At 41.9% G+C, this 27,437-nt stretch overlaps 1 protein-coding gene across 2 annotated transcripts; it reads left to right on the plus strand.

Annotated features, from left to right (window-relative positions):
- LOC310945511 (scavenger receptor cysteine-rich domain-containing protein DMBT1-like) lies at positions 1-27,101 on the plus strand. 2 transcript variants are annotated; one of them, XM_083911628.1, is made up of 14 exons: positions 1-128; positions 5,833-6,038; positions 8,456-8,593; positions 11,587-11,704; positions 12,540-12,726; positions 14,422-14,563; positions 15,891-16,046; positions 16,340-16,395; positions 18,270-18,445; positions 20,838-21,238; positions 21,326-21,422; positions 22,121-22,286; positions 23,599-23,657; positions 23,694-27,101. In XM_083911628.1, exons 1-14 carry the CDS (start codon positions 6-8, stop codon positions 23,931-23,933), a joined length of 2,265 nt encoding a protein of 754 aa, XP_083767754.1. In that variant the 5' UTR covers positions 1-5; the 3' UTR covers positions 23,934-27,101. The 2 variants fall into 2 exon arrangements, with proteins under 2 accessions (XP_083767754.1, XP_083767753.1); XM_083911627.1 differs by having other exon boundaries at positions 23,599-27,101.
- Positions 27,102-27,437: the final 336 nt, after the last annotated feature.

The raw sequence follows: 27,437 nt of genomic DNA on the forward strand, positions 1-27,437 counted from the left end.
ACATCATGGAGGCAGGTGTAGTCCTCCTGCTTGTGTTCGCACTGTTGGGGATTTCTCCGACGCTTGGCTTTTATGGAGATAGCATAAGTTTTATGCCACCAAGGAAAAACAGTGATGGAACATTAAAGGTATTATACTTTTATCATTATCTTCTTTAAAGATTTATAGAACAGTCAAAATTAATCATAACATTGCCAGATTATTAAAAAATTATTGATAAGTCTGCTGTACCAATAAGGATTAAACTAGCTTTTATTTTATAATCAAGTTATACTGTTTGAAAGGTTTTTGCCTCAGTAAACTTAGTATTTACTGACATAAGGAATCATACATGTAACTCGACATCATGGCGAGCGTTTGGCTGGAACGGTAGATATTGGTGGATATTTTATCACCTGGCCAGCGTTTCCAGCTGTAGGAGGAATTTTGGTTCCCTGGAGACCAGTCACTGTCCACGAATACGTTTCAGTGACAGATGTTAACAGTTAGTGACTGTATCTCGGACACAACCACATTTAATTGGGACAAACTCCCTCGTGGGCTCCTTCATTCAAAATCCACAAATACTAAAACAAAGTGCTTATCTGGAATAGGCCCATTGATGCCATTTTGAGATAATAAAGATTAAAAAAAATAGGCTTCCCCAGTCCCCACTCCTACTGCGAGTAAAACAAATATCAGATTTGTCATTTAGGATTGTTTTTGGACGATAAAAAGAAGCCGTTGCTATGGCGTCCACACGTTTGGTATTCTATTATTAGATTGCCAGAATTTTAAAAGGATCATTGAGGATCAGAAATGATTAGATTTTATTGATACCAATGCACTAATCGACTCTCTCTTGGTCTGATTCCTTATTGATTCTTGAAATACACAGCCTACACAGGTTTTCAGCATCAATGCAACTCTTTTATTATCCGAGCCGGGACACAGTTTAGATGAAAACTGGTACAGCTCTTTTTTTATTTACGTTTTCAGGTTATTCAAAGACAAAGATCTGCTCAGCCTTCCTGCATGGTGCTAATGTTACTATAACACCACACGTCAATGGAAAGTTGTTGTTTTTTAAATAGTGTTTGTCGCACTTTCAAAACTGCACTAAGATTTTACTCTTTGTTTTTAAAGCTCCTAATGCCTTAGCCCCCCCCCTTATATTGTAGAAATGCTCTCCCCACACTCCACCCCCAGGTCGACCCGGTCATCTACAAAACAGCTCTTATCTGTGCCCCGTACACGTCTCGAAACAAAAGGTGACCGGGCTTTTCTCTGTTGTTGGCCCAAACCTGTGGAATCCCCTTCCACTCCATATTAAGTCCTCTACCACCCTCGCCAGCTTTAAGTCTAATTTAAAGACATACCTTTTCACTCCTGCCTTTAACAACCCTTAACACCCTCCCTTATTCCCCACTGCCTTTTTATTTATTATTATATATTTTATTTCACTTAGTCTATTGCTTTTAACCTTCTTCTTACTTTTTACTTCTTTTATTTTCTTGCTTGATTCTATTTCACCTGTTTTTATTCGATGCTGATTCCTGATCCTAATATTGTTTTTTACTTATTTTCTGCATTGTTTTGTCAAGACCTGTGTATTCTTGGGCTCCTTTTATCTACTGTCCTGCCCAAACCTGATTTATTCTAATGTAAAGCGCTTTGGGTCAACTCCTGTTGTATTTAAATGTGCTATATAAATAAAAAGTGACTTGACTGACTTGACTTGCTACACGTTAAAGCCTACATTGTAGTCTGGTTTACTGGATGTACAGATTAGGTATAAAATCTGACTTCTTTGTAAGGGCACAGCTGCTGCATCCACAAGATGATTGTGATTAGTTAAACGAAATACAAACAGTCCAGAGCGTTTTTTTCCTCCTATACCAGAGTGTTTCTTCGTTCAGCCTGACCGCACTGCAGCGCTGGAGTATGGTCTGTCACGGCAGCTTGTGACTGCTGCATCTGCCAGTCACGAAATGTTTTCATAGTCAAACCACAGATATGTTGAATATCAACATAACTGAACTGCTGCAACCCTTCTCATCACATACTGTCCTGTTTTTGATGCTCAACAGTTTTAATCACAAGATTAACTTGTCACTTGGGTTTAGGCATCAGAACTAACACTATAAGGTTTAGGTAAAGACCGTGGTTTGGGTTAAAATATATATACGTCTGTTATGTTGTGTCTGTTATTAAGTTAGGACGGGACATACACCCCAGTCTCCTCGGTGAAAGCAATTAAGGGCCGTCCACAACAAGAACTATAACGATAACTATAAATATATGGTTTTAAAAATCATTCTTACTCGGTGGAGTCCACACTACGGCTTCACCATATCAGGAAAACTTGCAATATGCGATATTGTTGTTGAATATTGCAGTGACGATATGACTCACGATATATACAAATATTAAAAGTTTACCGCTTTAATGCAAAAGCAGACAAAATAATTTGGTAGGCAGTCACAAGAAGGGCCTGTGCTTTCTAACGCAAACTCCTGCAGGGTTTCTAAGTTTCGGATTTTAGCAATTTGTTGTTATCAATGCAAAATCAGCGAGTGACACTTCCACCTTCTTCCACAAGAGGAAACCAAAGTCAACATAGACTGGACTGTTTAAATGAATACAGTCAAATTAAGTCACATAAATACATTTAAACGGAATAATGTTAATGAAGTGAAATCTCTCTTGGTAACATTGTCTGTGTCACCTCCGTGAATCTGGTATCTTTTGTCTAATTTGTTTCGCGGACTCACACAAAAGCTGTATTCACGGGCATCATGTCCGTTTTTTCACTTGGATGATTTCGCATAAGGTGAAAAACACTTGCATAACTCTGATGATTGGATGTCTGTTGGGCTGTTTTGCTGCTACCTGTTGCAGTTCTGGGCGTTTCTGGTAGTTTTTTAACCCTTGGTACAGTTCTTTGGGGTCATGTTGTAGGTGGCTATGAAAATTAGTCGCGTTTCTCCTGATAATGTTCAGAATGACTTGCATATTACTTGGGTTTGTAACACGTAATCTCTCCTGTATCCAAAATACTCCCAAATAACAGACCAGCTGTTCTTTTTAGCCACGAGCAATCCTTCGTCGCTGACATTTCCCTCAGCGCTCATCTCTCTTCCTTCTGCCGTTACGATGCTCTAGCTTGACACACCTCCTTGACCTTAGTCACCACCAGAGATGTCATGATACCAAAAATTCAGTAGTCGGTACCAATACCAGTGAAATTACTCGATTCTGGATGCCAATTCGATACCACCGATTTTTTAATATCCCATTTACTTAAACATGAACTTATTTATTAGCAAGTTTGCAAAAAATTAAAATGCCATTTCTATAACAGACATACAGAATATAACAGAACAAAACACAGTACAACCATTGGTCGAAGTGCAACAACTTTAGTTTCATGCACCGAATGCACACATTGGCACCGACACACACACACACATACACACACTAATTTTTACAGACATGGTGGTGGCAGGTAGCTGATGTTAAAACATTAACACAAAAATGTTTGAAAACATTTGCTAAAGTATTCAGTTGATAAGACCGATTGAAATGTAAAACTGCGTGCTAACTGATTAGCCGTGGCTGCATTACAACGAGCTACAGGCTAACGGTTAAACCTACAGCACGTATGCTACATAACATAAGCCATTAATGCAACAGGTGTGTTCACGAGCATCCAAACATCATGTAACGTGTATTTCAGTATGACAGATAAAAAAACAAACTGTTAACTTCTTAAAACTTTTGGATTTTGTTCATATATATGAAACAAACATCACCTTGAATCTGCAGCTGGGTCGTAGCTCTCCTCCTGAACACCTCCTTGTTTAGTTTTTCATCACAAGGTTAAACATAACGTTTCCTATCTGATCTGTCTTTGTAGTTTTTTTAAGGCAATGTGTCTTGCGTTTTGACTGTTTCTTGTTGTTACGGTAAACGCTGGAATGGAAATAAGTGTCGCCTCCCTTGGTCTGAAGAGCGCGGTATCATCGTTTGCATCGTGGCTTCAGCAGATCGATGATAACGCCACTGTCATCTGCCTCAAACGCAAAGTACTTCCATACACGACACGTGGTGCCTTTTTTATCACGAGTCGCTGTAGTTCGCTTCCACACGGGGTTTGTTATGTCACGTGACCTCCTACTTCTGAACTCGAACACTCGTTACTGCCCCCACTAGTTCAGGAAGAGTCACAGCACCAAAACCTACGGTGCCTCAAAATAATAGGCATCGTCTGTGTTTTTTATTTTAGAGTCAAAAGGTATCGAAAGTATCAGTTCTCGTGACATCCCTAGTCTCGACGTCGCTTCTACATTCGGGAAACTAGAGCAGTATGGTTTCATCTGATTGGCCGGATATGTTGACATGCTGCGTCCTAACACATGACATATGGAAATGTACCATTTATCGCAGTTCAAGCTGTGTTCTGCGATGCGTATATTGCACATGTTGATATCGCGATTAAGGTAAATTTTCTGTGTATTGTGGATCCTTAGTCCACACCTGAAGACTGAAGCAGCAGCGACAGCGGAGAACGATATCGTCGGGATCATTTTCAGAGCGATTTCATCAGTGACAGCCGATCAAACTCCATCTGAATCTACAGGGCGTTACATTGAAACTCTATATAATAAAAAATAAAATCAGCCCATGTTCTATTTCTGTATTCTATAATTACATTATCAGAAGTTTAAAAGGATCATTCAGGATGGGAATTGATTTCATTGATACAAATGCACTTATCGACCCTCTCTGAAAAACGTCCCACACAGGTTTTCAGCATCAATGCAGCTCTTTAATTATCTGAGCCAGGACACAGTTTAGATGAAATGAGAGGACACAGGTACAGCCTGCCAGCATGGTGCTAATGTTACTATAACGCCACACTTTGGACCGTTTCTTCCTGTCTGCCAGAACTTACAATAAACTGTTCTGACTGAAGTCCAGTTGAAAGACTGAAAAACAAACAAGCATCGATTAAAGACATCAATAAAGTTGGAGGCAGATGATTCGGCTTCTGATTTCAATCTGTTACTGGTTCTTAACTGGAACCGGTGTTTAAATCCCGTATCATGCTGTAACAGTATCTGATCAAAGATGACTCTTAAAGCACAGACGGTATATAAATATTGTCATTATTAATATTATTATTATTTTATGTAGTCTATGGTGTGAAGTGATGCTGTTAAATCAAGGGGTAAAAAGACCTTTTAGAAAGTTCTCCTCTGCGTGTCGTTCATATCGTCATCCGCAAAGTATTTACCGACTCCTGTGGTATTTTTACAACCTGCCAAAACAAAAAACAACATAAACAATAATTTTTTTATTTGCACATTTTCACAAATATAATACAAACACTGGGACATTTTGGCATCGTACTTCAAATATACAAATATATAAGGCAGTCATTTCTCCTTTCAGTAAACATTACAGTCTTAAATTATTAAGAGTTGCCAATCCACTCTACTGTTTTGTTTTCCTTTTTCATAGCAGGTAATGACGTCTTTTGCTTCCAGTTTAATGAGATGATTCAACTGAATGTTCAAAAAAAGAACTCCAAAGTTACTCTGACACTCCCAGAATAGTAATAGTTAATAGTTAAAGGGAATAGTTTCTAACTGTTGTTCACATCTGCAAACCTTGAAACAAATGTATTAGTGGGGTAAATATTGTGCATGATGTTATAATGTCATTATTTCAGTTTATTGGGGCATAACAAATCTAAAGGTAAATGTAATGCCATGTTTTTTCCCAGTGCTTCATTCACAAACATGGGGGATCTTTTTCATCTGTGTTTTCTCTCTGAAACACCCGTAGGTGACCTTTCATCACAGGCAGAACGGCAGAAGCAACTGCGACAGTCTTTCGCCGTCCTACTCGTGTGAGGACGCGGTGTGCACGAGCTTCGATGAGTCCGGTCTCCTTCAAACGGATCAGGATGACACCGGCCAAGACAGGTGGTGCCAGTCTGAAGGATTCACAACAGCCACCGTCTCATCTAGTCTAACCTCCTTGGCTCTGAGGTGAGCGTGACACACGGGAACACCTTTAGCACGCACTCACACTGTTCCTCCGTCCCGTGCCCCGTGCCCCGTGCTTAAGGGTCCTTGCCCCCCCCCTCCAGGCCCGTTTGTACTCACACTACCTGGGCCTCGGAGAATGCTTCTTGCTGCCTATACGTCATCACGCCGTAACACGTCACACGCATTGATGCCGTCATTGCGATGCGCCACATTGTTTCCAGATCTTTCCGTAGACCTCGGAGTTTTTGTGCGTCTTGTCGACTGTTTTTGAATCTTTTCATCGACCAAATCTGCAGTAAACACTCCACCTCCGCATCACACCAACGTCAACCTTTCACCGCCATTGTTTTAAATGTCCGCGCATGGTCCCTCCTTCTTTTTTCTATGTCCCAACAGGCGCACAGGAAATGACCTCAGAGCTGCCGTAGGCCTCGTACACGTGCGCACGCTCGTGCTCGTACACGTGCAAACGTGCTTTACTAAAGCCCACCTCTCCCAAACGGCCCGTGGACGGCAAAGCGTGCCGCTCTTAGGCACGGTACGGATGCACTCACACTGGTCAAACGAAATAGTGCCAAGTGCACGCTGTTTGAAAGGCATCTTTGCTCGCTGGACTCACACACGTGCTCAGTCTTGACAGATTTTACGCCTGAACTAGCTGCTGTATATCTATCAACATCAACATACATATTTGCCAGAAATCATCAGTGCATTTCAAAAATACCAAAGAAAATGAGACATTATTCTTTTAATTGAATAGTTTTTATAGGTTATTTATATTTTTTAGGTAGAACAAGCGTATAATTTTGTTTGCTGCTATTTTACAAATTAACTTTAAATGAACTTTTGTTTTGCTGATATTCTTTTCTTGACTGTGTTTTGTGGTTATTGCAATGCTGTAACACTTATTATGTAGAAAGGGTGCCATACATATAAAGTTATTATTTATTTATACAGAATATTTCAAAACAGTTACAAAGTTTTTCACAGTCAGAAAAAACACAATAATATAAAACACAAATATAAAATACCATACAATTTTGCAGGTTGCTCCGGTGTATGACGATTGTTGTTGCTGTTCATATTTTTAATTATTATTATGGTTTGAAAATGATTAATTATAATATTAAAAAGACTAGAAAAACACTTTAAAGGAGTCAGTTTATAGAGTCAGTGTTGGAGCTAACTTTATTATATTTGGGGGAATTTGAGGGTTTTCGTGATATTCTGTAGTGATGTTTTCTCTGATTAGATAAATTAAAAGTTGTAAATTGTATTCTCCAAAATTACACCTGACCATAACGTAGAAACAGAAAATGCAGTTACATAAAAACTTGAGTTGTGAAATGTTAATAAAAGCACAGATGTAATGGTGTAATATTCGTTTGCTGATATTAATGCTCCGAATGTTGCGTAAATCAAAATGTCTGCTGTGAAAATAATAATAATAAAAAGAATGTAAAACAAATGTAAAAACAGCAGTAGTACAAAAGTCTGAATAGCAAATATTTATATAGATATTTTGTATGAGACAGTGAGGTCCAACCTTTTATGTATGTGACCCCTTAAATTCAAACTACCGTATTTTCCGCACTATAAGGCGCACCACATTATAAGGAGCATAGAACAGACGCTACAGTGGAGGCTGGGATCACGTTCTGCATCCATTAGATGGAGCTGCGCTAAAGAGAACGTCAACAAAACAGTCAGGGCAGGTCGTCTTGTTGCTTCCTCCACTTCGGCACCATTGATTGGTTCATGTTCAACTCTCTGGCTGCTGCTCTATTCCCGTGTTTTGCTGCGTGACTAATGGCCTTGAGTGTAAACTCTGCGTCGTAAGCGTGTCTCTTAACAGGAGCCATTTTGGGCTCTTTACACAAACACACACATGGAAATGAAACGGCAAGCTTCACATAGTCGTATATCTCAACATGCACCGCGCGTTACTTCTTCTACGGGGGAAATAGAGTCGGCGGCTGCTCACCGTAGTTGGAGACCTGTTGTGGCTCAATATTGGTCCATATATAAGGAGCACCGGATTATAAGGCGCACTGTCGGCTTTTGAGACATGTGAAGGTTTTTAGGTGCAACTTATAGTGAGGAGAATACGGTATATTTATTCATGGCCTCAGAGAGTTAGGCTTCAACAAAAGATTGATTCATCTCCTGGAATTTGTATTAATTTAAGTATTTTTTAGAAGTAAAATGGTTATTATATGACATTTAGCAAGAAAAAATGCAGCTAATGCCTGAAAAATAACCAATGTTCTTTGTTGGGGTCCTGAGCTGCAGGTTGTGAACCAGTGTCATAAAGAACAGAGTGTATTCCAGGTATAATATGTGGAAGTAAAGTGTGTGTGTGTGTTTAGGTTCGTGTATTTCTGAGCGATAATAACACTCCGCATTTTTCCCTTCAGTGGTTCAGGCTGCTGCTGGGAGTCTAATGTCGATGGGAAATCTAACTGGACGTCTCACGCGGAGTTGGACCTGGGAAGGCGATCTGACTCCCACGCCCTCAACCACTGTCCCGTAACTACAACAGTGTCTTCTCTACGGTACACGGCATTTCTTTTTCTTTTCAAAGTGGGATTAAGATTTCACAAACACAAAGCAGAGCGCACACAACATCCGTAACATCAGATTAAACATCCCCAAAGCAACTTCAGTCAAGAGTAGCTGGACTTGATTATTTGTCTTGGACAAAACAACCAAGTCCAGCTGCTTTTGACTGAAGTTGCTTTGGGGATAACGACGACCTGGACCAGGGCTCTGCAACCTTTACCATCAAAGGAGCCATTTTGCCGTCTCTTCACCAAGTAAAATTTAGCTGGATCCACAAAACATATTTGATGTCACAGCTTATAAAGTTGTATTTATAGTTATATGATATATACAAAAAACTACAGTCTGTTGCATTTATGAAATTATAGAACAAAATAAAGAAAACTGACATTTCATTCATATTATTATGATTACCTGTTTTTAAAAAGTTGTTCGCTAAAGTCTCACCACATATGAAGCGTACACGTAATTATCAATGTTGGCAGTGAAAGCAGACTGATCTCTCCACACTTAAACACTTTATTCTCCTCAGATAAGTGTTTTTGGGGGGTTAATCCACGGTTAGCATCCTGACAGCGCAGGTCAGAAACTCCAGATTAGCAGGAAAGGTACTGAGCGATAGCCGTAGCATGTGACGCATATTTTTAAATCACCTTGAACTCCAAGAGAACAGGTGCTCCCTTTGAAAGATCGTCCACTGTGCAAAAAATACATCATTTATTTCCAAGTTATTTTTTGCCAAAGCTGCAGGAGCCACTGAAAAGGGACCAAAGAGCCGCATGAGGCCCAAGAGCCGCGGGTTGCAGACCTCTGACCTAGACAAATGAGAACATTCACAGGCTCATCAGTAGTAACACAAATCATTTTCTACCTTAACGACCGTTGTTCAAGTCCTGAATGTACTTAGACAAACAACCACCTTTATTTCTGATCTGAACCGAGTCCCTTTGATGCCTAAACGTAACCGCTGTGGTCCACTTCTGGGCGCTGCTACATGGCATTAAATCAAACGTAATGTTTTAAGATATCATACGAACCTGTTGATGGGAATCCGTTGAGTTCAGACACTCGTGGTGGTCTGTGATGATTCTGCTGAGAGTGATGAAGCTGATGAAGACGAGGTGGTGGTGAGGAGGAGGTTGAACTCTGAATGACGACTGACAGCAACAGAGAGGCATTGATAACAAATATGAGAATGAATATGAATACAAATTTCTTTATTGTTTACAAAGTGAAACATGTTTGGGAAACAAAAGACAGTAGGCTCAACAAACTGATTTGTTATTTATGGATTCCTACGCAGCATGGAGTTTAATCTGAGTCATTTCCAGGTCTGGATCAGTTTGGAGAAATGTTTATGTTGTTACTAGACTATTATCTCACTTTCTAAAATAAAATATATGAATATTTACCAATCAAAACAGGTTTACTAACGCGACACAGTCAACCTGTAGATGATATGAAATCAATCAAGCCGGGTGTAGAATGGTGTTACCATGGTTACTGCTCACTGTGCAACTGCAACTCTCATTTTTTGAATTTTTCCCAAACATTTTATTTATGATTTATATTTATTTATTATTATTTTCTTTATTTACAGTATGTTTACTTCATCTAATGCCAAAGAAGCACAGATTTCTTCTGTGGTTCTGGTTAATCATCTCTACTGTTCCTGTCTGTAGAGTCACAGGTTCACTTATTCATTTCACTCTTTCAGCATTTAGCTTGAATAAAATGCTGTGTGTTGAACAGTTCACTCACTTTTCGAGCTACAATACGTAGGTAAAATTATCTCTTATTATATATATATATATATATATATATGCTGTATATAGTTACATAATAGGCCTAACCCTAAAAATTGGTGCTTAGATGTTTAATATTGACTAAAAAGTCCTCTGAGAAGTCTGGAAAAGTTTATAATTTTGGACAATGTATGGCAACCCTGAATTATACCAGTTTACAAATTCACAATATAAATCTAAACTGAGTTTTATACATCTGCATTTGAAATAAAGGCTTATAAATACTGTAGATATTACTATTTTCCCTCAGCACAACTTACCTAATGCAGCCTGCTTGTTTAAAATGTATTGTTTTTATTGTATAATGTAACGTGTCTTTGAGTACCGTGAAAAGCGCTACATAAAGAAAATGTATTATTATTTTAGTTATTATTATTAAATCATAAGAATGATGATGATGATGATGGTGATGATGGAATTCTTTATTGTCATATGCACAAGGGTAGGAATACAAAAGTGCATCAGGACAAAAGGAGAACACAAAAAAGCCCAAGGGCTTATTTCCATTGTGGTCCCTTCGTAGTGTTTACATTTGTAAGTGTGTGTGTGAGAGTGTGCGTGTGTGTCAAATGCAATGTATATGATAGTGTAGGAAGGAAATAAAACAACACAATTCAATCAAACACATACAAACATACACATATACACACATACATACCAATAAATACCACCATCTTATGACTGTCTCAACCATTTTTTTAAGCGGTTTTGAAACTCAAAACATGCAGCAGGTGAGACGGGTCATACCTCGTATTATCATCTTTACATGTTAAAGATGCATCATACAGAAAAACCCTGAATAACAGCAGCGTGAGCGACTAAAGGCAGAGAAAGGTTCATATTCAAACAGAGGCAGCAGCAGCAGCAGGAGGACAGGTTAACCCTGCAGGTGTGTCGCTGTGCTATTGGATAGATGTGACGAGCTGATGACATGATTGACAGCCCCGGACAATGACAGCAGAGAACAATGAGAGCGCATGCCTGAGAGGAGTGAACGTCAGAATGCATGAAAAATAAAGCCAGCCTTTGCATTCAAAGAATAAAACCTCCTGACTGAATGACGTGTTGTTTCTTTTGTGATTCCCTTTCTGTGAATCCCACATTAAAAACGTCTATGGCTGTGTGTATACGTGTGTTTAGTTCATATGTTTATCAAAATATTAAATTTGGTTTTCATGCAGGGCGCCTCAGAACTGCTTTTCAAAGCTTTCTCTTCTGGCACACGATCCAGACGGAGATCACGTGAGATGCAGATTTCATGCAGACGCTGCAACTCCTGCAAACTTCACCATGGACGAGGTAATGCATTCAACAGTATGACACTAACACGAGCTCATGAGCACTAACAGGAGGTGTGAAACAGGGATATTATGCTCTTATGACTCCTTTTGATTTGTGTTGAATATGTTCGGTGTCCTGCAGACCCATTTACAGTCCACTGACCTTTTTGAAAGTGTAGTTAAAAAGTTGTTCCTCTAACTCGTGCAGTATTTTTAAGATGCTTTATGACTAGTGATGTTAAGAAATTGTCATGAACGCTGCGGGGAAATAACACAAAGAGACTGGAGCCAAATGCAGACACGGACACGGGGTAAAAAGTTCAAACAAATATTTAATATAAACAACAAAAGGGGAATAACTACAGGGGAAACAAGGACACTGAAGAGGAGGCGGTCGACGGAAACAGGAACGAGGAAACAGCGGACGGTCAGGAAAACAGGACAGGAACACGGGAAACTACGGAGGGAAACAAAGAAACAGTAACAACAATTAACACGGAAATACAGGAACCAACGAGAAAAGGGAGCCATCGATGAAGAGTTACCAAGTAAATGAGAACAACGGCCCGGCGCTGCATGCACGTCACCTTCGGGTTCTTATAACCCAGGAGGTGATCAGCGTAACTGGCTGCAGCTGGGGTGGAACCACGCCGACCTGTTCCTGGACAAAACTAATACACGGGAGAAACATGCAGGGGAAAACAGACAGAGGGAGACAAACTCACACAAAAGGGAGAGAGGAGGGACTGACGGAACCGACTCTTGACAGAAATAGTTTTCAGTGATTATTTTTTCAATATCAAAAGAGACAAAAGCATTTAATCATCTTTATTTCCCTCCTCACGTTCTCTCAGACTCAGTGCCTTCTGAAAACCACAGGGGAAGTCGCCGTTGGCGTCCACGTGTTTGAGCTGATGCTGGAGGACTTTCCCAGAAAAAACATCACTTTGACCTACGAAGACGGAACATCAGCATCTCGGGAGGCCTCCGACATGACCTCACCCCCTCTGTGCAAAGTGAAGCTGCAGTTCTCCCTGGAGAGTGAGTACATGAAACAACTGGACCAAAGGAAAGTCCTCAAATTAATTGCAATTTAAATGCACAATGTCATTTTCCTTTGCTAGGTGTCTCTCGATAGCAAAAGACTCAGTTTGGTGACGCTGGGGGATTATGAGAGTTGTTTCCTTCATTTGGATTCCTTCAGTGTTTTCTTCGTCATCGTCATTCAGGACGTTTTTACCGCAGAGGTCTCCTCTCCAAAAACAAACGGACCTGCTGATTAAAACTGGTAAAAATCAAGTGTTACTCTGCGGCTGTTCGTCTCGTCAGCGGAGGGTCTTCAGCTAACGTTTGCTCACCATCTCTCTGTGAACTATTTTGCTGATTTAAATCCAGCTCTGTGTCATGGCAGTGTGTGCAAAGGAAGAGCGCTTGGCTTCCCTCCGTGGCCGCAGCACAGGGAGTACGGGGTCTGTTCATCTGCACACCTCCATGACACAGAGCTACCTTTAAAAATCAGGAAAATATCTCTTAAAGTTATAAGAGAAACAAGATGAGCAAACTGCCGAAGCCCCTCTGCCGACGAGCCAAACAGCATTTATTTATATTTTAGCGTGAAACTGCTTAATTCAGTGTTTACCATTTTGAATCAGCGGGTCAGTTTGCTTTGAAAGTCATCAGATAAACTGAAGAAATGCAAGAGTTTGGGCTACGAGACCCCGTTGTTATCTGCATCATGTCATCCTTTCTGTACGCTCTACCCAGACGCCACCCCTAATCTAGAGCAAACAAAGTATTTCCAGCATATTTCTATAGTAAAATCTTCTGCCGCGTAGCTGCATGTGTGAAAGAGAAACTTCGGACAATGTCTGGACCTGATTCTCCCGACGTTTCCAGAGTTCGTATGAGAAAACAGCTTTAGGCTCGTCCAGTCTGTTCCGTGAAACGTTTTTTTTCTGATGTTGGGACAGGCATTAAGAGATAATGTTTTTCTCGTGACATGCGATGATGACGGAGCACTGACCAGCAACACAACAAAAGATTCATAACGTACTAGGGGTGGAGCGGGTCACAAAATCCACTGTTCGGTTCATATCACGGTTTTGGGATCAGGCTGAAAAGCACATGAAAAATTAGTTTATTCATCAAAAACTGGACTGACAGAAACGAACGTGACATAAATGCAGAGTAGCATGATTTTTATCAACTTCTCCTCTTTACACTCAGATATGGCTGCAGAGTAAACACAGGCTTCACAGAGACGGAAACTAAAACTTCTCTGGTTACCTGGCGGTTTTCTGTGACAACCTTTCTTTTTTCAGAGTAGAAAGAGACGTTTTTGTGGTGATTTAACCACAGAAACCAACAAACAGAGCCGAGCTTAGCGAGCTGTTGCCAAGAGGATTCAGAAACCCACGAAGAAGAGTGTAGCGGGAGCATGCGTAGCGTTGTGGCTGTGTGCCTACAGAGAGAGCGTAGAGCAAGTCTCCCAGCGTGCTGGGACTTGACGCGCTGAGACGGACACGAGAGAGGACAGCGGTCATGAAGGCTTACGCTATGTTGCACCTCATAAACTGTACAGTACACACGTGTACCGAACCGTGACATGCGTACCAAACGGGACGGATTTTTTCGGTATACCGTTCCACCCCTATAACGTACTAGAACTGCTACACACTAACAAATGAAGTGTTTTTCCTGTTTTCCTGCCGTGATGACCTCTTGCTTGTGTTTCAGTCCTTCCTTCGATACCAAACTGTGGGTCTGCTCATGTGATACCCATGTTCCTGTCCAGGACGCCTTTACACGGGCACGTCTTTTATGCCACTGCGGGGCAGGAATTCCAGCTTTACGCCGAAGCACTGGCTAACCATGCCAGGTATTTACTTCTTAAATGTGTTAACCATGCAGCTTGGGTAAAGACAGACCCTGCAATATGAACATGCAACTGAGAACACATCATTTCTGCTATACTTAGTCCTACTTCTATGAGCACAGACTTTTAGTAAATTAATTATGCTATTTTCAATGATCTTATGATATAAAGACAGAGTGTTTTTGGAGTGGAAAGATGAAATGGAATATTTATAGGTGGATTATTCCAATCAGAGACGGCAGGGGCAGAAAAAAACTTTATAGAGAGTCTTTAATAATAATTAGAGGAGAAAGGACCCATCAGTTGCTTTAAATAGAAGTGAAGGTGAAATGAAGCAAAGTTGGTCCTTTAGTTAAAAAGTTCCACTTCAGTGTATTTAGGTGCATCTTAATTGCAAAGTAAGTAAACTTAAAACAAGTCTAGTTCATAGTAGGTGGCTGCAAACAGGACACTCTGGAGGCTGTGGTGGAGAGGAGGACACTGAAAACACTGTCCTCCATCATGGATCATCCTCTCCACCCTCTCCACCTCACACTGGTCAGACAGCGGAGCAGCTTCTCCAGAAGGCTGCTTCAACTTCGCTGTCGTAGCAACAGATACAGGAAGTCTTTCCATCACTGTATAATAATAATATATATATAATAACTCTCTCAGCTCTGCGCAACAGAGAACTCTGCTCTCTCTACTGTTTTAGAAGAAGAATTAGAATTAGAAGAATTACTTTATTTTTATCCCACACGGGGAAATTCAATTTTCACTCTTATTATCATACATGTTACACACACAGGCCCGAAATACACACATGCACAACCAGGACCTATATACATGCAATTGAGGAGAGATGTCAGAGCGAGGGGGCTGCCAGTGACCAGCGCCCCGAGCAGTTGGGGGTTCGGTGCCTTGCTCAACAGCACCTCGGCAGTGCCCAGGAGATGAACTGGCACCTCTCCAGCCACCAGTCCACGCTCCATATATGGTCCACACAGGGACTTGAACCAGCGACCCTACGGTTCCCAGCCAAGTCACCTATGGACTGAGCTACTGCCGTTTTGTTGTATATATTATTATTGTTTATTGTTGATAGCACACTGTGCTCTGTATATATACACTATGTCTATATTGGATTCTATGTATGTTATGTACAAAGTGTTTATTTGCTGACCCACTGCTGCTGTTACAAAGTAACTTCCCAGTCTGGGATCATAAAAGTCATTCTATTCTAGTATAGTTTTTTAAACTTGTCAATAATATATAAATTAATAATGCCTTACTTGTCGAAAAAGGATAATCATTTCATGTTTTTTTACCCTTTGTCTCCATTTTCCCGAAGCATACACGACTTCCAGGTGAGCGGCCCCCAGAACATGACCAAAGTGTTCCAAGACAACGCGTTAGGAAAAGCTGAAGTGGCTCTGAGCTGGACGCCACAGCACGACGACCTGTACAGAGTCGTCCCCGTCTGCTTCACCGCAGAGACAGTTGAAAGGTGAGAGCCTGCGGCTGCATTTACAGGAAAGGTTATCATTTCCTGCTAAGTGCTTTGTGCCAGCAGAGCGGAGATCTATTGTTTCTGTGAATACGGAGCACTGACAAAGAAATAAACCTCAGTTGATTCAGGGGATTATAAGATTTGGGTTTCTGTACGGGATCGAACCGTAAACACATCGTCTTTAAGTCTAAATATGTGTGAAACAGTTAGAATGCTTTATTACTGCAGCAAATGTTATTACTATTAGTAATGTTGTTCTTTTTTAACTCAAACTTTGTTTCTTCCTTCAGCCAATCAGATATGAGGTGTGTGGTTGTCATGGTGACTCAAGCATCTATCATTCAAGGTTCGTTGATCATCAGTAATCAGTTAAAGTTGCTCCATGAAACCTCTTAGTCAAGCTCTTCTGGAAAAGATTATGAAGTAGGCATATGTTTGTTACGCACAGGGTTTTTTCTCACCAAGATCAGGGCTGACGGGGCAGGGCAGCGAGAAGTTTGTAGTACACGAGAGCCAAAAACGTGCACACTGGTCACGTTACATGTGCATAAAGTGCCCAGTCACTGAATACTGAACTAACATGTGCACACAACTCTGTCGCCCACAGCCAAAGCACCAAAACAGTTCCTACAAAGTATCACTCACTGCTTCATGATTATTTCAACCCTTCATAACTCGGCTGATGTCAAAACCTGAAGGTTCAGCATCGCGCTGGTTTGCAGAAAATAAGATCTGTGACACACGTTTATGATACTTACAGGTTTTGTTCAGTAATCTTCACATTTGAATCATTTTTATATAATATTTGAAGCTTAAATGTGTTTTCCTATTAAAAAAGTTGCTGATTTTCTGCAACATTATTGCAAAGCATAAAATATGGATGAAACACAGGTTTTTGTATAAATCTTTGTGTTTCAAAAGTACCGGAGTCGTCCTGTCGCAACAAATGAAACCACCGCGTCGCTCTGGGCCGGTGGGGTGCGTTCACGCTCAACACAACATTTGAATGCAGCGGAGCCCCTTTAGCCAAGTTCAGACCAAAGATTTGCAACGATGGGCGGCCAGTGGCTGAGTGGTTAGAGCAGTTTATTATTCTTTATTTGCAAAATTGGAACAAATATAGTACACATTAAATTATAATGACATTACAAAAGAATACATCGATACTTGATAAGATACAGAGGCAAAAGGCAAACACAGAGCTTAGATAGACGTGGGCTATACTGTTATAAAAAATCATGTAACTTATCTGTGGTATAATTAAATTTATTATTAATAATTTGGACTCGAAATAGTTACGAATTCAATTATGAAGGGATTAAAGTGGAGAAGTTAGCTTTATGGATCTGATGCTTCCTAGTAAACTGACATTAATCCGCTGTGTTTTGTTTCATAGCAGCTAACGACGTCTTTTGCTTCCAGTTTAATTAAGTGTTTGTACTGACGCTAAAAAAGCTTTCAACTTTTTTCCAGAACTCCAAAGTTACCCAGAATAAATGCATAATAGTTTCATCTTCAACCGTTTACCAAATTCACGATGGTTGTCCACGTCTGCAAACCCTGAAACAAATGTATCTCCGTGACCATCTCCACTAACACGGAGGAGGACTTACGACCTGTACTGCAGTCAGCCACCAGACGGCGATCCACACGCTCTGGCTGCATGTTCAGGGAGCAAACGTCCATCTTCATATACAGTCTGTGGTCTAACTTGACTTACAAGTTAATATTTAAGGTTATTAAATACTTAAAATAAGCTCTACTTTTACCAGCTGCAACATAAAAGTGAACACAATGCCTCAATAATTATAATGCAACAATATAATGTATACTTTTCTGCATAATGAGTACTTTTACTTTTATTTTGAGAATGTTTTAATGCTTTTTTACGAACATTTTGAATGCAGCACTTCTGTTTGTAGTAGAGGATGTCTACAGTGTAATGCTACTTTTTACTTTATCTGAATACTTTATGCACTGTCCTGCGTTCAGGCTGGATGATAATAAGTTGTCTATGTTAATGCAGGTGTAAAAACACGTAGAATACACAACGCTATCCTCTAAACCTAATTTAGCTACGACCACAACATTAGATCTCAGCCACAGTTCTTTTACTTATTCCCCAAAGTTTCACATTTGTGTTGAGCGATAAACATGAGTAAGAGTTACAGTCTGAAGCTCCTTCTTGCTGAGGAAGTAAACACACACTGTGATCCACAGGCAAAGCCACTGTCACGTGCTTACCCAACATGATGAAGGTGGCGCTGGACATAGCAACCATGCCCGACATCGACGTGAACTTCCTCACACTGCGAGACTCGTCGTGCTCTCTCACCTCCAACGGCACTCACATCAAAGGCAGCATGTCATTCAGCACCTGCGGCACAAGACTTGAGGTGTGGAAAAATATTTAATTTATTTTCCAAATCAGTGTTTTCTGATAAATGGGTAAAGTCGTTTTTAGCAGGGGTTTCAAAGGGAGCACCTTAATGATGCGAAGACCAGCTCTTTTAAGTGAGATGCTATAAGCTTTAGTTTAGGCAGGGGAAGGCAATACCGGTCCTGAAGAGCCACTGTCATGCATGTTTTAGGTTTCTCTCTGCTCCTGGAGCCACTGTTTTGCATGTTTTAGGTTTCTCTCTACTCCTGGAGCCACTGTCCTGCATGTTTTAGGTTTTTCTCTGCTCCTGGAGCCACTGTCCTGCATGTTTTAGGTTTCTCTCTGCTCCTGGAGCCACTGTCCTGCATGTTTTAGGTTTCTCTCTGCTCCTGGAGCCACTGTCCTGCATGTTTTAGGTTTCTCTCTGCTCCTGGAGCCACTGTCCTGCATGTTTTAGGTTTCTCTCTGCTCCTGGAGCCACTGTCCTGCATGTTTTAGGTTTCTCTCTGCTCCTGGAGCCACTGTCCTGCATGTTTTAGTTTCTCTCTGCTCCTGGAGCCACTGTCCTGCATGTTTTAGGCTTCTCTCTGCTCCTGGAGCCACTGTCCTGCATGTTTTAGGTTTCTCTCTGCTCCTGGAGCCACTGTCCTGCATGTTTTAGGTTTCTCTCTGCTCCTGGAGCCACTGTCCTGCATGTTTTAGTTTCTCTCTGCTCCTGGAGCCACTGTCCTGCATGTTTTAGGTTTCTCTCTGCTCCTGGAGCCACTGTTCTGCATGCTTTAGGTTTCTCTCTGCTCCTGGAGCCACTGTCCTGCATGTTTTAGGTTTCTCTCTGCTCCTGGAGCCACTGTCCTGCATGTTTTTGAGGTTTTCTCTGCTTTAACACACCTGATTCTAAGGATTTGCTCGTTATCAAGCGATACTCCGTTAGACTCAGGTGTGTTAGGGTAGGGAGAAACCTAAAACATGCAGGACAGTGGCTCCAGCAGCAGAGAGAAACCTAAAACATGCAGTACAGTGGCTCCAGGAGCAGAGAGAAACCTAAAACATGCAGGACAGTGGCTCCAGCAGCAGAGAGAAACCTAAAACATGCAGGACAGTGGCTCCAGGAGCAGAGAGAAACCTAAAACATGCAGGACAGTGGCTCCAGCAGCAGAGAGAAACCTAAAACATGCAGGACAGTGGCTCCAGGAGCAGAGAGAAACCTAAAACATGCAGGACAGTGCCTCTCCAGGACCGGTATTGCCCACCCCTGGTTTAGGGGATGGCAGGTCACCACTTCAGACCCAGCATTGTCTTGTTTAGTGGGGGGGTTCAGGGGGAGACGGGGAGGTCAACAGTAGATGAGCATGAAGCCAGAAAGCTGAACAGTCATTTGAGTTGAAGCTCAGAGCTGAGTCAAGTTCTTCTCGTCCTAAACATGATCTGGTTGGGCATCTATTGGATGTTGAAAGTGTATAAGGACATAGAACAATATGATGGAAGTGTATGATGCCCATTCTAATGCTTTATTATGTCTCGTGAGTTGTTGCATAAATGTGGTGGTGATATAATTTCTTATTCAGATTTGGTGCAAAATTTAACAAGTTTTACAACTCAAGGATAAAAATGGTCAAACTTCACAACAAAATCCAAAATCCCACATTAAGACTCCCAGACCTCGAAGAACACCAGAGAAAACCCCACACTGGGATTTGGGATTAAAAAATTTCAGTCCACAAATATAACAAGTCCATTTTAGAAACAAAAAAAATACCTATGGATTATCATAAAGTGGGCGTGTCTGTAAAGACGGGTACCTACAGTTATCATTCAAAACACCTGGAGGTCAGAGGTCAAAGGACCCCTGTTTCCAAATCTTTCCGTAGACCTCGGAGTTTTTGTGCGTCTTGTCGACTGTTTTTGAATCTTTTCATCGACCAAATCTGCAGTAAACACTCCACCTCCGCATCACACCAACGTGAACCTTTCACCGCCATTGTTTGAAATGTCCGCGCATGGTCCCTCCTTCTTTTTTCTACGTCCCAACAGGCGCACAGGAAATGACCTCAGAGCCGCCGTAGGCCTCGTGCTCGTACACGTGCGCACGCTCGTGCTCGTACATGTTCAAACGTGCTTTACTAAAGCGTGCCGCTCCTAGACTTTAGCTGTGAGACGTGCTTGTGCACGGGGCGGATGGACCGTGTGAGTGCGCCCTTAAAGACAGTCAGAGATTGCAGTGAGAGTTTAACAAGGAGGGGAGGGGATGTATTTTGGTCATTTTGAGGGATGGCATCAAATCACCCACTGGTAATACTGGAGTACTCTAGCTGTGAATCATATTGGAAATGGTATCATAAGTTCTGCGTTGTATAAACTCAAAATTCCTGTTAACAGGTTTAAAACCACTTACATTTGTCTTTAAATAGGATATGGGGGATTTCCTGGTCTTCACAAATGAGATCAGCTCCTTCGTGCTGGACAGCGAGATTATAGTCCGGAGGAGGACGGTTAAGATCGATATTATGTGCCAGTTCCCCAAGATCATGAGCATCTCCAGCTACTACAATCTCCACAAGACGGACTACATTTTCACAGAGTCAAGCTTCGGCAGCTTCGGCTACAATTTTGAGATATACCTCAACAGCAACTTTACAGACAAGGTGCCGGCCAGCGCCTACCCAGTGGAGATCAATCTGTTGGATACAATTTACATGGGCATCCAGTCTGAAGCCGATCTAACAGACGTGAGCGTGTTTATCGAATCGTGCAAAGCCACCCCCGATGACAACCCTGATAACACGCTTTCCTATGACCTCATCAAGAATGGGTGAGTGATTCTGGCTTTTAATTTGAAGATGTTTGAGTGAAGCTCCGGGAATATAATAACAATCACGACGATGAATTCTTCTCACAGGTGTGTAAAGGATCAGACACTTCAGTTCTATCCATCGGATTCAGGTGCATCCAACTTCGAGGTTCAAGCCTTCAAATTTTCTGGAAACTATGACCAGGTAATACTAATGAATACTGAATTACACCGAATGTACACCGGAATAATTCACACAGTCGGCCCAGGCTGTTGTATGCATGAGACCTTATGCATATGCATCTTAAATACATCTCATCTTCAACCTCTTATCCGGGGTCGGGTCGCGTCGTGGGGGCAGCAGCTTTAGCAGGGGACCCCAAACTTCCCTTTCCCGGGCCACATTAACCAGCTCTAACTGGGGGATCCTGAGGCGTTCCCAGGCCAGTGAGGAGATCTAATCTCTCCACCTGGTCCTGGGTCTTCCCCGAGGCCTCCTCCCAGCTGGACGTGCCTGGAACACCTCCCTAGGGAGGCGCCCAGGGTTCATCCTTACTAGATGATCCTGAACCACCTCAACTGGCTCCTTTCAACGCAAAGGAGCAGCGGATCTACTCCGAGTTCCTCACGGATGCTGAACTTCTCCCCCTCTCTCTAAGGGAGACTCCAGCCCCCCTCCTGAGAAAACACATTTCGGCCGCTTGGACCCGCGACCTCGTTCTTGTGTAACAGTAAATATTGGGGGAAAAGGGCAGTAACGTAAAGCCTGTTATCTTTTCACAAGATAACAGGCTGACAGACTGAATGATCCTGGATTGTGTGAAAGGACACGTTTCAAATAGATTCACAACAAGAACTGCTGTTTCCTCATCACTTGATTTCCTCTCACCTTCCACCTTCCAGGTGTACATCACCTGCTCCGTCCTCCTGTGCGAGTCTGGGAATCCTGTTTCCAGATGTGCCCGGGGTTGTGAGGAGGAGGCTTCCCGCAGACGCAAACGATCGCTGGGCAGCAGGGAGACAGTTGCCCACTCTATTACGCAAGGTCCTTTGCAGTTTGTCTCTGGAGGTAAATATGTTTTTCATCTATCTGTCTGTCTGTCTGTCCTTCTGTGTGTCTGTCTGTCTGGGATGGGCGTGATTGATCGATTCCTCGAGTAGTCCTCGTTTCAAATGAACTTGATTGGTTACCAACGGTGCTCCAGTGTCTTCGTGCACCTCTTGCTTCTGCGTTTGACCCGAAACACAAACACCTTTGATTTTTGGAACCGGCTCCTCTCCTCACCGTCAGAGAAGCTGTGTGACCTCCATGACGGGGTGAAGACGACATGGAGGGGCAAAGCAGTGGCGCTCAAGGCTGCAGCGTCGAGGCTCTGGACCCCCTCTTCAGGAGGACTAGTTTGAAAATATGGATGTGAACGAGCGAAAAGCTTGTTTCAGTGAGCCGTGCATTCGTCCTCAGAAAAACCCACTGGTGTGGTGGAAGTCCAACAGGCACCGGGACAAAAAACTGAGCGTTGATACCTGCCACCTCTTTGCCAGAGGAGCGCCTGTTCTCCGCAGAGGTTTTGGTTGTGGAAAATCAATCCTTAAAGGTGAACTGTGATGTTTGGATTAAGAATAAGCATCAGGTGTTGGCTAGGCTGTGTTGCCTAGAATCATTATTCCTGCAGGAAGATGTGTTGCGTCTAAATTTGATAAAACAAGTACCGTATTTTCCGCACTATAAGGCGCACCACATTATAAGGTGCATAGAACAGACGCTACAGTCGAGGCTGGGGTTACGTTCTGCATCCATTAGATGGAGCTGCTCTAAAGGGAACGTCAACAACACAGTCAGGGGAGGTCGTCTTGTTGCTTCCTCCACTTCGGCACCATTGATTGGTTCATGTTCAACTCTCTGGCTGCTGCTCTATTCCCGTGTTCTACTGCGTGACTAATGGCCTTGAGTGTAAACTCTGCGTCGTAAGCGTGTCTCTTAACAGGAGCCATTTTGGGCTCTTTACACAAACACACACATGGAAATGAAACGGCACGCTTCACGCAGTCGTATATCTCAACATGCACCGCGCGTTTCTTCTTCTACGGGGGAAAATAGAGTCGGCGGCTGCTCACCGTAGTTGGAGACCTGTTGTGGCTCAATATTGGTCCATATATAAGGAGCACCGGGTTATAAGGCGCACTGTCGGCTTTTGAGACATGTGAAGGTTTTTAGGTGCAACTTATAGTGCGTAGAATACCGTACTCGTTTGGCCCTCTAGGAATTGATGCGATCCCTCCATCTTGGATTTAATATTCGTGCCCGTCCCTTCTATCTCTATCTCTCTCTCTCTATCTGAAAAAACTGTTCTTTCAGTAACTCTTCCACTCATTTTCTACAGACTATAGCGGAGGACTTCGTGTAATCGGCTCTCCAGAATCCAGCAGAAAAAGACGTGCAATCGCCGCTCAAGATACCAGCGGAGCAATTAATGAGATCGCCGCTCAAGATACCAGCGGAGGAGGAATTAACGAGATCGCCTCTCCAGAATCCAGCGGAGGAAGAATTAACGAGATCGCCTCTCCACATGCCAGCAGAGGAAGACGTGAAATCAACGTCAGCGCCATCGTGGTTGTCAGCGCCTTCTTAGTGTCGCTGGTGTTGATGGGAGTGGTAGTTAGTTACTTCAGGAAGAGAAAAGCAGAAGACCGTAAATCTCTCTTGGTTTCGGGCTAAACCCAACTAATCTCAGATCTACGCAGCAAGTAATCGGGGATCACGGCTCTCTGTTAAAGGGTAGTTTCACCTGCTTTCAAAGTCTGTCTTAAAACTAAGTATTCACATTTACGCTGACTCATTAAATCTCCTGTTCATAACAAAGAGAGGGAGGACAAAACACAGGAATATAAATGCAACATTTATACGTTTATCCAAAGTTAATTGGAGGATTCGACACCAGGCTGTTGTTTTAATGCGGCTTCACAGGAGCGCCGTGGAAAAATAGATCTGTAGAAGAACAAGAAAATAAATGCAAGAACACATAAATGTGCAACTATAAAGTAAATAATAATTACTAGCATTTTCATTTATAAACACATTCATTTCTTAATGTATTTCTGTATATTTCTAATTACCGTACTTTTAGGATTAAAAGTCGCTGCGGAGTAAAAGTCTCCCCGGCCGAAAATGCAGAATAAAGAAGGAAAAAAACAAATATAAGTCGCACTCGAGTATAAGTCGCATTTTTTGGGGAAATTTTAACTAAAACTAGAACAGAGAACAAAAGGCTGAATAAGTGTTTACGTTACATGACGCATGAACAACGACCTGAGAACGTGCCTGGTGTGTTAACGTAACATAATACGGTCAGAGTCATTCACGCTGTCACTTCTGAACAACTCCGCCAACTCAACGGTACGGAAGTAGCAGCTAGCATCTTTTTTTACACAACGCACTTCTGCCATGACCCGCCCCCGCCAGATTCTGATTGGTTGACGTGTGTGTGTGTGACGATTGCTGATATACGCCTCGTCTCTTACGTGACTGAGATAAATAACAGCCCGGGCTATTATTTGATATTTTACGGTTATGTGTTAATAATTTCACACATAAGTAAAAGTTGCACCCCCAGCCAAACTATGCCAAAAACTGCGACTTATAATCCAAAAAATACAGTATACATAGTTATATATAACGTACATATACATGTTTATATATACATTACTCTATTATCTGTATATTTTTTATTCTTAGGGCCCTAAAAAGTGACTTTAGGTGAAGTTATGCGTCAAGTTTTTGTCAAACTTGATGCACGGAAACTCACAATAAGTGGTACACGGGTCAGAAGCACGAGAGTTATACACGTGTAATATTAAATATACTAAATGAATGAATTATTTTAAATATATATATGAATACAGAAGTTAAGACAATGATGGTAAAAATAAATAAAAATGCTAATGCGTATTTCACACACTCGTTATTCGTCTTCACACTTTCACGCTCTCTCCTGTGACTTTGTTTTAAGACAGACGCTGAATTGTGAACTTCTCCTTTAAAGAGCCGATGAAAGTCTTTACGCTGGGGCGAGTAGATGCATAACGTCATAACTCTCTCTCTCTCTCCCTCCCTCCCTCCCTCTCTCTCTCTCTCTCTTCACTGTCTACTGTCAAATTAAGACACGAGCATAAAATAACCTTAACCTTCAAATCAAATTCACCCTCAGCTGAGTACATTCCCCACCTGCAGCTCAGCGTTCACTAAACCGGTTTTACGAACGGGCGCACGTCTGCTCTGAAGTTAAAAATAACATTCCTCGCCGTCTGGTTTTACCGGATCCGTTTTTGGCACCGTCCTGTTGGCGACCTCTTCCAAAAAGGGTCAACGCCAGCTGTGGAAAGTTTAGTCACTGTACAGTAAAATACTAATACTACTAACACTATAATGTGATTTATTTTTTTAAATAGATTTTTATATTTCGGAAATTACCTGTTATTTAAGACAAAAGATGAAGGTTTTTTAATTTTTGTTGTGTCCACCGTTCATGATTTAAATACAGTTTAACTCTGGGGTGTCACAGTGATCCAGTAGGGGGCGCTGTGGCTGCAGGTTTCATTCCAACCAAGCAAGAACACACCTGACTCGAGTCCTGCAACCACCTGAACTGTCTCCACACAGGTGATTTGTTGGACCCGGTGTGGTTTTGTAATACACACATATGTGTACATACACATAAATGCACATATCTACAGCAGTAATCGCATTCATCATGAAATAAAATATTGGAAAAGGAGTGAGAGAAGAAGTTAAACTTATGAACTCCCACCCCTGATCCTTCTTTATGACTTACAACACAAATAGAAATGAGCTTCCTAGCCCGACAGATTTCTTATATAAAAATAAGATAAAATAGAAAACGCTTTGCTGAGTGCTAAGCAAAAAAAAAAGTCCTCAACGCACAATAAAGTAACACACACATAGCTGTACGTGTGTTTACGAAAAAATGAATACGTGATTCAGATACACACAGAAAGATACAGAGAAAAAAAGAAGAAGAATTACTTTATTTATCCCGCAACGGGGAAATTAATCATGTTACACACACAGTCCCGAAATACACACACATGCACAGACAGGACCTATACATGCAATTAAGGAGAGATGTCAGAGCGAGGGGGCTGCCAGTGGCCGGCGCCCAGAGCAGTTGGGGGTTCGGTGCCTTGCTCAACAGCACCTCGGCAGTGCCCAGGAGATGAACTGGCACCTCTCCAGCCACCAGTCCACACTCCATTCATGGCCCACACAGGGACTTGAACCGTTCCCAGCCAAGTCACCTATGGACTGAGCTACTGCCACCAGACTTTACAGTACACCCCATCACACCCTTGTGCCCATTATGGCACTTAGTGGTCCTGAGTAACTTCCTCCCTGTACCTCGTAAAGATCACATCCTTATACCTCCGTTTAAACTGTTTTATGCTTGGACGTTGCTTTAATTCTTTATTTTGATTGGCTGGAATGAAAACCTGCAGCCACAGCGACTCTTCACTGGGTCACTTTGACGCCCCTGGTTTAGATGTTTACCAGTACGGATGTAAACAAACGTTTAATTTGACCAGAGTCAATGTTTGAAACGTGCTGGTGGGGAAACGCCCTGGTCTACATTTGGATCCAGAATTTGCCTTTTAAAAAAATATATATGTATAAAATGTGAACCTGAATTTGTTCCATCTGAAGTTTGACACTCTTAGACAGGCTCCTCTGGTGAAATGAAGTATAACTCTCAAACTAAGTTAATTAGAATTTAATCCGCAGGTCCCGTATAGGCCGATGTATCTGTAATGGTGAAATCACATGTTTCTGTCATTTAAACGGGATTTTCTTTACAATAAAAGGGGAAAAGTACATTTGAAGTCTTATTCTCATTATAATATCTCCTCTCCCAAAGACGCTATGACTCCACTTTGTTTGTTTATCCATTCGTCACCACTTAGACACATAATTCATAATTATATATCATATATTTTTTAATGTTCTCTCTTTAAAATATCCAAAACAGTTTCCCTGTAATAACGTTAGCGTCATTGACACTTTCATCCAAAGTGACTTATAGTAAAGGTTGAATATGTAGAATGAGCAGAGCAGCTCCATCTAGTGTCTCCAGATCGTCGTCGCAACAACAAAAAAGAAGTCCAGCAGTGGGGTTGCCAGGTTGGTCAGACCCGGCCCAGCAGCTCCAGG

This window comes from Echiichthys vipera (assembly GCF_963691815.1).
Source record: "Echiichthys vipera genome assembly, chromosome: 1".
NCBI classification, from domain to species: domain Eukaryota; kingdom Metazoa; phylum Chordata; class Actinopteri; order Perciformes; family Trachinidae; genus Echiichthys; species Echiichthys vipera.

Coding starts and splice junctions, on each gene's coding strand:
- LOC310945511 (XM_083911627.1), top strand. CDS start 6: ATGGAGGCAGGTGTAGTCCTCCTGCTTGTGTTCGCACTGTTGGGGATT. Junction 129..5,832: donor ACAGTGATGGAACATTAAAG/GTATTATACTTT, acceptor AAACACCCGTAG/GTGACCTTTCATCACAGGCA. Junction 16,396..18,269: donor TCAAGCATCTATCATTCAAG/GTTCGTTGATCA, acceptor TGTGATCCACAG/GCAAAGCCACTGTCACGTGC.